The 15127-nt window shown below is 39.1% G+C and overlaps 1 protein-coding gene across 1 annotated transcript in view; it reads left to right on the forward strand.

Annotated features, from left to right (window-relative positions):
- The window catches only part of fgf22 (fibroblast growth factor 22), a 27966-nt gene extending 13837 nt beyond the window's left edge, over positions 1-14129 (forward strand). Inside the window, exons 2-3 of the mRNA XM_005734030.1 lie at positions 10763-10866; positions 12319-14129. Of these exons, the coding sequence (XP_005734087.1) occupies positions 10763-10866; positions 12319-12513 (299 nt within the window). The 3' untranslated portion in view covers positions 12514-14129. The remainder of the gene's footprint in view (positions 1-10762; positions 10867-12318) is intronic.
- Positions 14130-15127: the final 998 nt, after the last annotated feature.

Consider the following 15127-nt stretch of genomic DNA (forward strand, 5'->3'; position numbering starts at 1 on the left):
ATTAATTAATGGCAGGACTTCTTTGAGCAGTTTTGTAGGAATGGGGTCTAAAAGACATGTTGATGGTTTGGAGGAAGTAATTATTGAAGTTAACTGAGAAAGATCAATTGGAGAAAAAGAGTCTAAATGAACATCAATGGTACTAAGAGTAGCTGTAGATAATATTACATCTGTGGGATGATTATTGGTAATTTTTTCTCTAATGATTAAAATTTTATTTGTGAAGAAGTTCATGAAGTCATTACTAGCTAACATTAAAGGCATGGTTGGCTCAACAGTGCTGATCCATTTAAACGAACATAATCACCCGGCTGCAACCAGGTTTCTGTAAGGCAAAGTAAATCAATTTGTTGATCAATTATTAAGTCATGTACTAACAGAGACTTGGAGGAGAGAGACCTAATATTTAATAATCCACATTTCACTGTTTTACTCTTTGGTTCAGATGTGGATACTGTATTGTTCTTAGCAGTAGTAGTAGTAGTAGAAAAATCACGGCTGAAAATAAGATCCAGGCACTGAATATGGACTGAAATTTTTTTTAAAAGACAGAATCTTATCAGTCTCATCTTAACACTCATCTCTCCTGAGAGTTTAATGGAATGTGGGAAAGCAAGTGATACATGGGCAGGGAAGAGCAACCCTCTGCAAGTCTTTTCTCTCCTTTCTTCCTGTTCTTTCTATCCATCGTCTTTTTTCTTTCTTTTGACAGGATGGGCCACATACAAGGGAATTTATTTGGACAGAAAGCACACATGCAAACCAGTTTCGCTGTGTCCTACTTCCCTGAGCTAGTGGCCTTTGTATACAGTTATATTTAAATGACAGCACACATGCATACGTGTGTGCTGAGTAATTAAGAGACTGACAGCATGTTTACGTCTGCAGAAGTTCAAGTGCGTAAGAAAAAGGGTGCAAACGTAACCCTGTTTCTTATTTCCTTTGCTGTTATCTTAGTTGTGTATTTTTTTTTCAATTTGGTTTGATCAAAGCCTTCATGACTTCATCTGACTGAATTCAAAGCTAAACTCAGCAAGAGAAACACTGTTCAGGCTTCCAGACAGTCTGAGCTCATTCAAGGAACAGAATCAGATCTCAGGCCAAGGTTTTCAGCATACTGGATGCGCTTCTTTGACTAACATGTGGTGGATGATATGACTGAGGGTTGGCTAATTCATCTACTCAATATGTTAGAGATTTTTTTTAAGGGTTTTAATTACTTTCTAGCCCTTGTCGGGGGGAAAAAACACTAAAAACCTACAAACTCAGTGTTTGTGTGTCACTGCCTTTCATGTTTACTGTGCGTGCGAATAGCCCAACCCCACTCGGCTTAGCTCAGGGCAGACATATCTTATAGCTGCCGGTAAAAGGATGAAATAAATCATCCCAACCCTGTAAGAGTTAATAGGTATGATGCATGTCCGGAGACCCATTGCAAAGGGGCCAGCAAGGAGGGAGAGGAAGACCTAGCCAGGGAAATAACTAGAATGAAACAGCAAAACCACAAAGGACAGTGAAAATCAGGCTGACTATTTAAAGACATTGAGAAAAGGTGTGACAGTGATACTTTCATATACAACACACACAATATCCATAAATCCTGAAACAGCAGTCTCAGAGAGGCAGCTCCTTTTAAAGAGACTGTAAATTTTCTATTGCTGTCCAGAACTGGTTGGTCTATTAAGCCACAGCGGGATTGCATCATTTGTATTTTAAACCTGATCACCCTCATTCAAACAAAAATAAATGTCACCATGATGAAACATAGTCAACACTGACTCAACTAAAGGTGTGTATGTATTAATGAAAATGAATATAAAGTTCCACTGGATTAAATGCCCCCAGAAATGAGGTCAGCTGACTTCCTAAATATACAGAATGACCACATTTTCCATCGCTGGGAGTTTCTTCTTGCCTTATGGCATGGCTGTAAGATGACAGCGCTAGGATTGTGAAAGAACGCTTCAAATGGATTGGCCAGCACAGATTCCAGACTTTAATATCACTGAGAATATGGGGATGTGCTGGAGAAGAGGTTAGTGGTCTGACTATCCAGGTCATCATTACATGGATGTTGCATGAGCCTATTGAAATAAGCATAGCATAGCATTTAACTGTGAGGCTTTCTTATTGGGCATTGTAATAAGAATAAGAATAATAGTACCCATTATAGTAGTTAAAAACATGAGATTATGATGTTACTTAAGGCAGAAGATAGCAATTATTATGGCATATAACTCACAGAACTATGACCAAGAGTGCTACAGGAGTTTCAGACAACACATCAATGACATTACAATGTTAATTAACGCATATTTTTCCTTGGATATCTGTTGATAATGTTTGGATTTCAGGAGTTTTGAACATAAAGCAACTGTGAAATACACACATGAACATTTATCTTTTTCTTTTTGCTCTTTTGTTTCTCCTTGGAGGAATCGTTTGTTTAAAGTTTCACTGGGTTTCATACAAATCTGTGTTGTTGCCATTTGGTGGCAAAAAATACACTGAATCAAAGTTGTGTGATGGGCAGATGATGAATAATTAAACCTCATAAACTCACATGAAGCTGATGAAAACTTTGTAAGCTCTTTATTTAAATGTAAATATTGTTAGTAATTCACATCACATCATATTAAAGCATTGTTTATGGCCACTTTAACATTATTACTACTGGCTTGAGCTATAACTGCTATTGTGTACAAAGAAGCACATAGCTGATTGTGTTTACTTCACTTTGGAGATAACTGTAATACTCGTCATCCTGAGGAGGACTGGGTTAAGTGGCTTAGCGCAGCGCACTGGACAAAGAAAGCAAACTGGTTGTCCTTGAGAATGCACTCTGTGAGTGGTTTCCAGATGTAGAAGTAGGCATGTTAATCTGTGAGCATTTGATTAATATTGGAAACCAAGAAGGAAAAAAACCCTTTGCCACATGAAAACAAGGACTACCTTGGAATGGAAGACAATCCGGCAACTGAGAAACGTGATGAAATTGTCCCAATTCCACAATTTGGTTGATAAAGTAAAATTCACTGGAAGAAACCTTAAGTCACAGTTCATGTTTAATATATTTGCTTGAACGCAGGTTTTCAGCTTGTGCTTCACCCCCATCTAGAGATCCCAGAGTCTCGGTCTGCAGGCTGAAATAGACGTAAATGACTAAGCGAATGTCAAGTCAACCTTCAAAGTTATGTGGTTATTCAGAGAAATTAGCTTAACTAAACCATACCCTAGACATAACATACTGATAATCTGAAGTCTCCTTTGAAAGGGATTGGTATACATATTCATATTGCAAACCATTTAAAACCAACTGCTCACTATAAATATTTTTTTTCTTATCTCTGCAGCCCTGTCAAAATCTACAAATAAAATAGAAGATCAGCTATCATATTAGCTTCTCATTGCAATGAGATCATCACTGCACTGGTATCACTTGTGTTCCAGCAGTGATATCAGACTTCTAATATATGAGCCTTATAAATAGACTGTCCTTCCCCTACCGATCAATACGATCGATAGGAAGTGTTTAAATTTCAGAAGCTAGCAAGCTATTGTTTGCCTCTTTACTATTTGATTACACTGCTTTAGCAATGCTATTTGGTCATATAATCAGTCTTTGCATATAATTATTGGGGTTGTCTTGTCAAGATATCAGCTTTGACCTCTGGTCTATTATTTCCCATTACTTATTAAATGAATGAGAAATATGGAATTGTGGCCGGAGTTTGTTTGGTTTCCTTCACATTGCAGGTAATGTTGGCCCAAAGTGCATTAGATTTCAGGTTAAACTGTTCCCTTTATTTATACAGTTAAAAGAGCTAACATGCAGAGAAGAGAAAGTTTCCCATCTGAACCATGAGCCATGAACCATGCATGTTTCGTCATGCACCATTACCATTGGAATAATCACAAGTCTGTTCTAATTACAGCTTTTTCAGGAAGATGACATATAAACCAATCCGATGGTTTGTAGCACAATTATATGACTATGTTTGTTAAATTTAAGCCACCTTATCAAAACTGTTATCACCAACACACATTTTGCGTGTCTTTTGTCTTTTTCTTGACATAATGAACTCCACAAAACGAGATAAAGATGCATACTTTGGAACAGGATATTCCTGTTAGCATTCATGGTGTCATGCTCAGTTGACTACATGAAAAGTGATTAAGTGAAGAATGAATAAAAAGGCCTCAAAAGAGCAGTTCATATTGTGTCTAATTTGAGTTTCAAAAATAGCTGGATAAAGCCATCAAAGAGGCATTCTGGATTTACTATAAACGAAAGGTTTGATTTTGTTCCACGCATAATAAATGTGCAAATTTCACCCTGAGTTATTTGTGTTTATTTACATTTTTTTTCCATCTTTTTTTCCAATGGTGTCCAAAAACCCAAAGTTACTTAAAATTGCTGGAGCATATTTGTATTTTGGCAGGTGCATGTTAAATATTTAAATCTGGGATTAGCCAAGCAAAACTTTGCTTACTGAGAAGACCCTCCAAATTATTTACTGTACATTCAGGCCTCAACGTGCAAGTTTCCATATCACTGCACCTGTCAAGGCCTCCACTAGAAAGCTGGTTCTCATGGTAATCTCTCAAGGTGTTTAAAGGAATAGTGAGTGATGTAGCCTTTGTCTGTGCCGATACACACAGACGGCTGCTTTGCCCAGTACCAGACCCTTTGAGGGGGTCATGGCAGATCAAAGGTGCTGGTCACAGCCATTAGGCCTGGCAGCCCGAACCCGACATGAAAAGCTTGTTTTGAAAAGAAGGGCAGAAGGAAAAAAACAACAGGGCCCTCTTCGTTTAAAAAGCAAGCAAACTGTGAAATAATTGAAAAGGTATGTCAATCAAGACCAGGAGCACAGCGGGAACTCCAAGATTCCCAGGCTCTGCTCTGGTCGAGCACTGAGCCATGGAGGGCGGCTCAAGGGGGCAACCCAAGAAATTAAAGACCTGGGAAAAGGAACAAAAAGAAGACAGGAGGAAAGGAGTAGAAAAATATCTTTTTTTGCTCCGTCTTTCACTCTTTTCTACTCTAAATTTGTGATGGAAGGAACTATTTTGCCACAGTTTGCATAGCCCTATTCAAAATGCTCGGTCATTAATAAGATCTTGTCTAGCTCTTCACCTCTCAGGTGAGTAACAAAGACTTGTAGGGGAGTAGGGTGGAGGGGCTCAGGAGGCTTCTGCCCCCACCACCATCTCATAACCAGCACCTTCATCCTGTACTCCCTCCTTCCTCTTCCCCCATACCATGAGTCTGACAAAAGGGAACGCTGTGAGTGTCTCTCTCTTTCCTTTCTGCTTTTTTACCAAGGTCAGAGAAGGCTTGAATGATCTGACGATGGGCTAACGTCCAAAAAATGGGGGACGGAAAGAAAAGAAAGAGTAAAAAGAGACTGAGTTAAAGACTTCTTCTATGCTTTTAAAAAAAACCCATGGAGAAGAAGTAAATGGCAAGTCCACAGTTGACTAGACATGTATAGTGCAGGATTTGCTTGTAATGGCAGCTTGAGCTTATTGACAGTCCCAGCCAAAACATGTCAAAGGTTAAGAGATCGTGCCAGTTGCAAGTGGGAAGCCAAAAGTGCCTTTTTCATGAGCTCAATGGGGCCATCAGTTGATACTTGTTTAGCAGAACGAGGCGAAGAAGTGACCTTCAGTTTCCAGTGCAACTCACTGACAAAGAGTTAATTTGTCTTCATTGTGTTTCTCCCTCTTCCATCAAACTGGGATTTTGTTCGACATTTGAAGCAGATTTTTGAATAGGAAATTACTCACAACTATATATATTTATATATATCATCATCTCAAAGTATAGTGATCAATCAAAACAAGTTTTATGAAGTACTGAATCACTGCCTTACTGAATTTCAAAATGTTAGACACATCCAGAAACAGGGGCAATTTCTCAAATGGAATTTAATCTGATTTGCAGAGGCCATATCCTCATGACTATCTAATTTTAGCAAACTGACTTCAATCAATACAACAGTTACAGATAAAAACGCGTAGTGCCTGTAAACCTATGTCAACATTATTCTTTCTGTGAGCGTAGAGCACTCCACCAAACTGACCTTTGGATTTCAGCAGTTAGAATAAGCTCTCTAATAGCTTGAAATACCTCACTCTGGTTTCTCAGGCTTTGAACACAATGGAGTGACTTTTCAAAGGGGGGACTGTGAGTTATATGGATCTAACTGGTCTTTATAGATGTGTGGTCAAGCGTCCAGAGCCCAAGTGATTCTTCTAGACAATGTGAAATCCCCATTCCATATCCTCAGATCTTTTGTGTCTACCGGCTACAACAATGAGTACGAATAAACTGAATAAAGTGTAGCGCATGAGACCTGGAGTAGGCCAGGAGAATATTTAAGGTGTTCCTTAATAAATTCCTTCTAGAGAACGCCCAAACCCATTGCAAGATCTATTAAAATAAGAAAAAAATACAATAAGTTCTTCAATATATATAGTTTATTTTCTATGTCCCAACATTAAAATTCAGTTTAACTTTATTTCTATAGCGGCAAATTGCCCCGAGGCCCTTTATAATTATGCTCCTTACCCATATTTGCTTTAAACCTGATATGTTAAACCTGAGCAAACGTAGCTCTTTACATTCAGGTCCCTGCATTGTCTCCGACGTGACAAACATGCTTCCATCACACCTACTGTGCCTGGAACTCAAGCCAGCAAATAACGACAATTACTGCTGGCACCACTTTCAGGCACCAACGGTTTTCATTGGCCTGCACTAATCCCCCATAAACCCTTGCAGTGCAACAATCACCAGCAGAGGCTCAGCTAATTGCTGATGAGTCCCTTGCACGCTCCAGGTGCCACCATAGCACACCCGGTGTTTGTAAACAGCACTCATAAAAAGGAGGCTACCATCAAAGTGGCAATGTTTTCTTGGAGGATCAGAGACAATGAGGAATGATGCGGGTACAGCTGGGCAGCTGATACCTGGATGGACTCCTTGCCTACAGCTTTGCACGAGCAGAGAGAGGGTTTAATCTATGTGTTCCAGTCAGAGAAGAAAAACACTCAACAGGGGTTTGTGTACTTTACCCCCCCCCTTTTTTTTTTCTTTTTTTTTTTTACTCTGTACTTCTTTGTATCACCTCATATAGACTATGACTTCACTTGGTAAACATGACTAGTGATGTTCAGGGCAAAAAATCCCTGATGTCAGATATTTCTGTGCAATACAAATACAGGCCATTTACCATTTCTGTGCTTAAAGTTTTTACAGCTCTGCAGATGTTCTGTGTTAGAGCAGCAACATTAGTCTGATGGCACTGATAGCCGCCTGGGGGCATAATCTATATGCAATTTTGTATTGTGCTGTCATTTGTATATGATTACCCAGAGATGCTATCATTTTGTCTTTAATACTGAAATGCACAAATGTGCACAGACAGAAAGGTTTTGGTTACTATCAATGGTGAGCGTTGGGGTGCCTCTGTACTGACCTCCTTAGTACAAATTGGAGCCAAAAATTTCAAATTTGGATACTTCACTCCAACATTCCTATTGGAACTGAATTTCAGTCAGGTTCTTGGGTAATTTGGCGTACCTCAGCTTTTTCCCCAAGAATGACTTCTTGACAGACATCTTCCACTGAGACCATTTCTGATGAAGCTTCAGTAAACAGCAGATGGATCAACTGAAGAGCCAGATGCATCTCTTAGGCCATATCTCAGGTCTTTGCTAGATTTTTTTTCCCTGTTTCATAAGTACATGACTTTCAGATACAGTTCATCTGATAGTTTTATAAGGCCTAACATTCATGTATTGTCCTCAATTTGTTTTTTATTTTTTATTAGTCTAGTTTCCTCAAATCTTTTAAAAATGTGATGCACACCATGGTGAAATGTATCAAGTTTTAGACTAATAGCTGTTTAGCAAAACTTGTTGGTGCAAAAAATACTATTTTATGTCTGTCAAACTGTAAATACAAATACAGAAATGAGAACAAATAATGTTTTTGACAGGCTCCTAGTAACAGAGTGGCTAAAGATATCAGTTACAAACGGTTCTTTGCTAAGTTGTCAATTATGTATAGACAAAACACTGGCTCATCCCTTGAATATGGAGCCTTTTTTAATGTTTGAAATAGTCATAGGCCAGTGTTAGGTAGATTAATGAATAAAATAATTCCCATGAAAATGGTCAAATACGAGGACTGTATGAAAATGAGTGAAAAAGCAGTGAACAAAATTGAAAGACTCTTAGAAAGCATGGAGAACTATTAAACAAGACGATTAGTCTTGGGTTCGCTCACCTCCTTGAGAAAAAATTGGCTTCTTGGAAACAAAATATAATAAAATTATAGGTGGCTCAAGAATTTTTCCTATTAGTTTATGTTTAGAAAGAAGTATAGTTCCATTATTAGTGAACAATTTAGGTAGAGGTATACTAAGCAGGAACCAAAGGTCTGAAAAATCAAGGAGATGCATTATTATTATTATTATTATTATTATTTATACAACTCCTATTATTCAGTCTAAATGTTAAGATTAGCATTTGCACTTAGTATCTGAACCGTCCTGTACAAATAACTGCACAAATAAACAGACTTTAAAAACACACTACAGTGCAGCACCTGCAAAGCCACTGTTATTCTGTTATTTGCATTTCTTTTTCATCAGAACTATTCAGGAACTTTGTTCAGTCACTGCCCTGTACAAGACTTGTGGTTCTACCAAAACAGAAGAGGATTGGTCAGTTGGGAGACCTGTGGCCCAATGCTGCTTTTATGACTCATCACCATCACTCATTTCCTACCAGCTTGCCTCATGCAGAACTTCAGCACCTTGATCTAGTGTTGTGTATACCCACTTCTGTCCAAAGCTAAGAAATCTTTCTTTTTCTTACAAATATCCAACTGTGGCCTTTTAGCAACAGAAAAGAAAGCATCTTTTCTGCTTCTCTGGTTTACAAGGCATAAGAAAAAAGGATTTGCACCCAACAAACCAAGACATCAAAGTGCTTTTGAGATTATTTGCAGGTAAAGTAAGGAAGAAAAATCAAAAGAAGCATTAATCTCTATTAATTAGCTCCTATTAAGGATGCTGTGGTAAGACAGGACATCTCTAAAAACAACTACCGTAGGTAGAAACCTTCACCTTGGAGGTTTTCGCAGGGTGACATAAGTTACCACCAGAGACAGTAAACAACAGCAGCATGACCAAAGCATGATTGTGAGGGCTGCTTCTGGAGAGTTGCATGGATGCAATTCGGCAGGATGATTATGTTCACATTTAAGTATGACTGATAGTAGGGCTGCAATGATTCATCAAGTAATTCAAATAACTCAATCATAAAAAATCTTTTACATAAATGTTTTGCTTTGATGCTTTGTTTAACGAACGTGCTCTGTAGCACTCAGTCATCACCATATGTTTCACCCGTATGTTTGTTTTCCCAACATATGGGTGAAACATTGCTTAATTAAACTTCTATGAAAATATAATTATAACCAAATTCAAATTCAAATTTTATTTGTCACATACACAGTCATACACAGTACGATATGCAGTGAAATGCTTAGACAACTGCTCGTGACCTAAAGAAAAGAAGACTATGAATAGGATAGGAAATAAATATGAAAATTAAAATGAAGGGTAAATTTAACTAGGAAGGAAAAAAATAAAAAATTAAAATTAAAGTTAAAAATAAAATAACTGTACAACAAAATACGCAAAACACAAATACACAGTATAGAAATATATAAGAATATATGAAGAAATATAGAACAATAACAGCAGCTGTACAAGTACTAAATGGTAATGAAGAAATATAATGTCCAGGGTTGTGCAATCCACATGTGTAAGTGTCTGGTGCAGTGCAAATATGCTTAAAGTGATTTATTTAAGTGACTTGTGATAAAGTGATTCGATTTGATGACCACGCAGTGTAGTTGTGCAGTGGCCACTAGTGTAAACAAATGTCCAGAATGTTCAGTGTGTGTGTAAGAACCATATGTGTGGGTCAGTACTGTGTGGTGGTGTGATTGAGAGACCGTATCGCCTGCGGGAAGAAGCTCCTCCTCAGTCTCTCTGTGTTGGTCTTCAGGGAGCGGAATCGCTTTCCTGACCTCAACAGAGAGAACGGTCCGTTGTTGGGATGGCTGAGGTCCTTCACGATCTTCCTGGCCTTGGTCCAGCACCGCCTGCTGTAGACTGAGTGCAGGTCAGGGAGCTCAAAGTGGATGGTGTGCTCAGCCGATCGCACAACCCTCTGTAGAGCTCGTCTGTCCTGCATAGTGCTGTTCCCGAACCAGGTTGAGATGTTTCCCGTCAGGATGCTCTCTATGGTGCAGGAGTAAAAGTTCCTGAGCACCTTGGAGGGCAGTCGGAAGTCTCTCAAGCGTCTGAGGTGAACTGACAGGATTGCAATTTTTTGTGAGACTCTTGTACATGTCCTGCCTGTATGTGAGCTTTTTGTCCTGGACTCTGAAATCCATGTGTTGTAGATTGGCTATAATCTAGTCTTTTATAAACCCCCATCTCCCTCTGGATGCAGTTAATAGTTTAATATTACTAGTTTCTTTTCTTTTCCTTTTTCTTTTTCTTTTAAACATACATTTTGAAATGAAACCTTTATGAGTGTCCTGGACTCTCTCTCCTCAGAGCATATGGTCGTCTGATAAACTAATCACTAATGATAGAATGACTTTTGATGGAAGAAGTTCCCAAATCTGGATCTTTCTAACCTTGCCCCTTGTTCTCCTTTTATTTTCCAGGCTTGATGGAAATCCGATCTGTCAGTGTGGGAGTTGTTGCCATCAAATCTGTCAGCACCGGGCTGTACTTAGCTATGTCCAAGAAAGGCACGCTCTTTGGATCGGTGCGTATACAACCTGGCAACATTTTTCTGGAGGTCAAGACTTCTGGACAGGGAAGGAAAGTTGTTGGGGTTGCAGGATATATATGAGTCCCAAATGAATGCCACCCTATGTTTGATGTTCCCGAAGAGAGGGAAAATCTGAGAAATCTTCTGATGGAAAGTTCAGAGAGATGTCAGACTGTTATAATCAATCATGACTGTACACCTGCACCTTGTCTGACTATACAGAAGCTAGAGCTGGCTTGCTCCACCATCAAAACAGACAGCAGAAAAAAGAAACCTAAGCAGCAATGACAAATAGCCAGCTGGGTTCATGTAAGTCCTTGCGTGCCATCTGCCAATTGTTGTTTTGCAAAGCAGCTTTCAAAAGTAATCACCACTCATTGTTAAACTCAAGCACAGTTCAGAACTGAGGTGTGTGGTGTCTAGCTCGTGTACTTAAAGCTTGAAGACGAAAACATCAGGGATGAGTGATAAGACAAGTGCCTCCGACCATCTAACACACAAAATAGGACATAAATAGACCCGATGGAGGACTTTACAAAATGGCAGATGAATCACGGCATGCTCACTTTATCCCGATGCTATCACAGAGAAGGCCTCGTTACAGGAGCCTGATAACAATCTGGAAAAGGGAATGCAGCAGAGCCTCTTGTAACTGCGACATCTTTTGAGACCCTTACTGATAAGAAGCTGTAACCACCCGTGGAAAAGTGGCTTTGCTGAAGGTTGCATTTTTAAGTGCCTTTAAGAAAAAAACTTTGTTTTATTGTTATAATGTGATTAATTTGAGAACACTCAAGGTTCAGTTAACCCAAATCACAAATAAAGACACACACCAGCCACCCGCTTCGTCACAGTCATGTCTTTTCGCATTTGTAAGTGTTTTAAGCTCTCGTGTCTAAGGTTTCAATTCGACGTAAGCGAACAGAAATGAACATGTCCTTCCAATAATAATGTCCCAGTTAACCAAGATATTTCACAGAACTCACCATCATGTGTCTCTGTCAAAGATCACTTTTTAGAAAATGGTCCCAAAGAAAATGAAAATGTCAGGTGTAAACATATCTCAAATAACCAGAATATTGTTTCTGGAATGCAAAGCCTGTTCCTATCCTCTAAAATAAACTGCACAGAAATGATGGAAAAGATATTTAAGAGGTGAATGTCTTCTAAAGGGTGAGGATTGGGAAATTCTTTTCAAATTTGGGTTAACCAATCCTTTAATTCTTACTTCCACTGTCTGAGAAAAACAACCCAGATCACTACAGTGGATAAACTCACTGTATATACTGCAAACACCTGGAAATCTTTTACTACAGCAACTGTCATTAACCTTTGTACACTTGAAAGCTGGCCTTGTACAGAGAAGGAACAGCAGTCAGCTGTTAGCAGTAGGTTAATTGCTCACACCCTCTTTAATGTCTCTTCTCTTTCTTCCTGCAATCACAGGTGAAGTACAACCCGAGCTGCAAGTTTAAAGAACGCATTGAGGAGAACGGCTACAATACATATGCTTCGCTTCGCTGGAAACACAGCGGCAGGCAAATGTTTGTTTCGCTGAATGGGCGCGGTAAACCGAGGCGGGGCCACAAGGCTAGACGTAGACACCCATCTACTCATTTCCTGCCTATGCTCCCCTCGTAGCAGTCCAAGTCTGAACTCTGACCAACAACTGGATGGCTCACCTCCATAGGAGGACTAGTGTTGATGTGGCTGTGACACAATGTGTATTTTTATTATTCCATCCTCTTGTCACATAAATGTACATTTGCTGAGGTCTGTAACATTTGTAGAGGTAGTATAATATCTACTCTTAAGTTATTTTCTGCATTTTCTAATGATGTTCAGTAATACAGCACAATACAGTAGAACTACGTTACGTTCAGACATCTGTCTTGCCACCAAACCAGCTGTGTTTGTAGCGCACGTTTGAGGTGAGAGGACAGAAGGGGAGATAGCGAGACAGGGGCTTCCAAATGATAAAATTTGGATTTGTGAAGAAAACACATCACTATTAAAAGAGACCCTTATAAGTCAGTGGGCAGGATCAAATTCTACTTTTAAAAACATCTGCACAGTAGCTCTGTTCCAACAGCTTGGCTTCATTTTGCTGTATATTTAGCCTCACAAAAAAGCACATGTGAATTTATCATTACATTGCATCATGTGCAGGTCTACCTGAAAAGACATTTTTTTATGTATTCGCACTGCATCCAGCACTGTTTTCAATGCAGTGTGTGAAATAACATTTTTGTAAGGCTAAGTATGACTACATTTATGCAACAAACCCTGACAAGGATTAGTGGAAGAGAGCTGACGGATGGATATGCAATATTTTTTTAAATAGGGATAAATTATCATAATGAATGGGTTAATAAACGCAATGAGAAAACTCCAAAGAATCAAAAAAAAAGGGGAACCTCTACTCAGCAAAGTCCATGGTACAAATTTTATACATGTTCACTGTTGCTTGGGAAAAAACTGACACCACTAGAAAAAAGATAATGACGTGCAGTTGAATTGTACTGACTCAAACACAACGATAGTTGTACTGTTCTGTGTGTATATGTTGATATATGTCAAGAACACGACAGGAACTAAGCTAACTACTGGGATAACATGCTGGATTTCTTGACATGCCCTTTCAACGTCTGTGCATGCTTCTGTCACTCCGCTTCTCTCATTCAACCTACAGTTAGTAGATTAGAAATCAGATAACAGAGAACTTTAATTTTTAATTTTGGTCTTTAATTCTGTCGTGAAATCGCTGACATCTGCTTTGACTCATTTAACGCTTTCTAGCAGCAGTAGGCAAACACCGCGTTGCATAGCAGCAGCCCCATTAATTTTGTACGCCATAGTAAATGGTTTTTACAATCTGCTTCTTTCAAGTCTTTCTAACGTTTTCTCGACAACAAGGCTAATAGAACATTTAATATATTTAAAACTTTTATACTCTTTAACTGTTTGAAGTTGATGTTTATTGTTATTGTTGACTTTTTTGTTGGATTGTAGTCCTACTGTTTAAAATAAGGGGAAAAAAATAATATTCAGTCCATATTCAGCTCAATTTGTATTACTACTGGATGTTGGTACGTTTGTGATCCATTTATCATAAGCAGTTTTCCACAATAGAAATTAAAAGCCGTGTGTGTATATATATAACAACAGATTCTCAGAACAAACAGTCCCTGGATCCATTTCAGTTGAGTAAAGTAATTTGAGTGCCTTGGTTCATGGTAATCTTCAATAAAGAAAAATGTGGATACGTCAGCAGTCACAGCTCACGTGCTTACAAGCCTTATTTAAATAGTTTTTTTTAGTCATGAAGAGCCACAATGGCATTTTTATCTGCTATGGCGCTGATTGTTAAGAGTTGGTAACATCTCCATCACAGCACTTCGACATAATCCCCCTCTCATCATAATCATGAAGAAACTCACAGCGGGAGAGGCGTTGATGTGGAGGACCTCCCCGTGTCTAATGAAAGCTCTGTGGTTATGAACTATGCAGCCGAGCATCAAGATCATTTACACACAGACGAGACCTTCGGTGGCACAGGAGGCCACTCGGTCTTTTCAGTGAACAGAAAGGAGAGTCGGGCATGAATAGTGGGTGTTTGGGGTGAATAAAGGCCAACCTTTCAGCCTGTCATAATGTGAGATTACTGTGACGGGGTACATGTCTGGTCAGAATGGCGTGAAGTCACACTGTAGTTCAGCTCTGACGGTCTGGGTGCGACGCAGAATATCGGTATGGGGGGTCTGGCAGTACTGTTGCCATGTAAATGTCTTTGTCCTCTGCTGTGCACACCAGAGGTGCACTTATATTTTTGAGAAGTAAATAATATTTACAGTTCTTGCTGATGTGGGTAAAACTTTCACTTAAAAGAACGTTACCTTAACTCTGGAGAGTCCTAGATGAACTTTTTACTCCATTTCTAGTCTGTTCTCAGATTATCTAACTGTCTGCTGACATAAAATTTAGAAAGTAAATAAGAGGAGGGTCATGAATGTTAACAAGCTATTGAAGCTTTATTAATATGCTATTATACTTTATAAAGTCCATTCAAAAATAGGGTTGCACAGGACAGAGAAATCCCATTTTCTGACTGATCTCCTGATTGACTCGCTTCTTTGTCAGTGTCCTCCATCTCCTGTGCTCTACCTCTCCTCTTTCTTCCTTAAACCGTCCAAGAATCTCTTTCTCCTTGGCCTGAGGGTGCGACTGGCTGTTGGTGCCAGTTCCACGGACAGCA

The sequence above is a fragment of the Pundamilia nyererei genome, unplaced genomic scaffold (assembly GCF_000239375.1).
Source record: "Pundamilia nyererei isolate P.nyererei 1_Seehausen unplaced genomic scaffold, PunNye1.0 scaffold00056, whole genome shotgun sequence".
NCBI classification, from domain to species: domain Eukaryota; kingdom Metazoa; phylum Chordata; class Actinopteri; order Cichliformes; family Cichlidae; genus Pundamilia; species Pundamilia nyererei.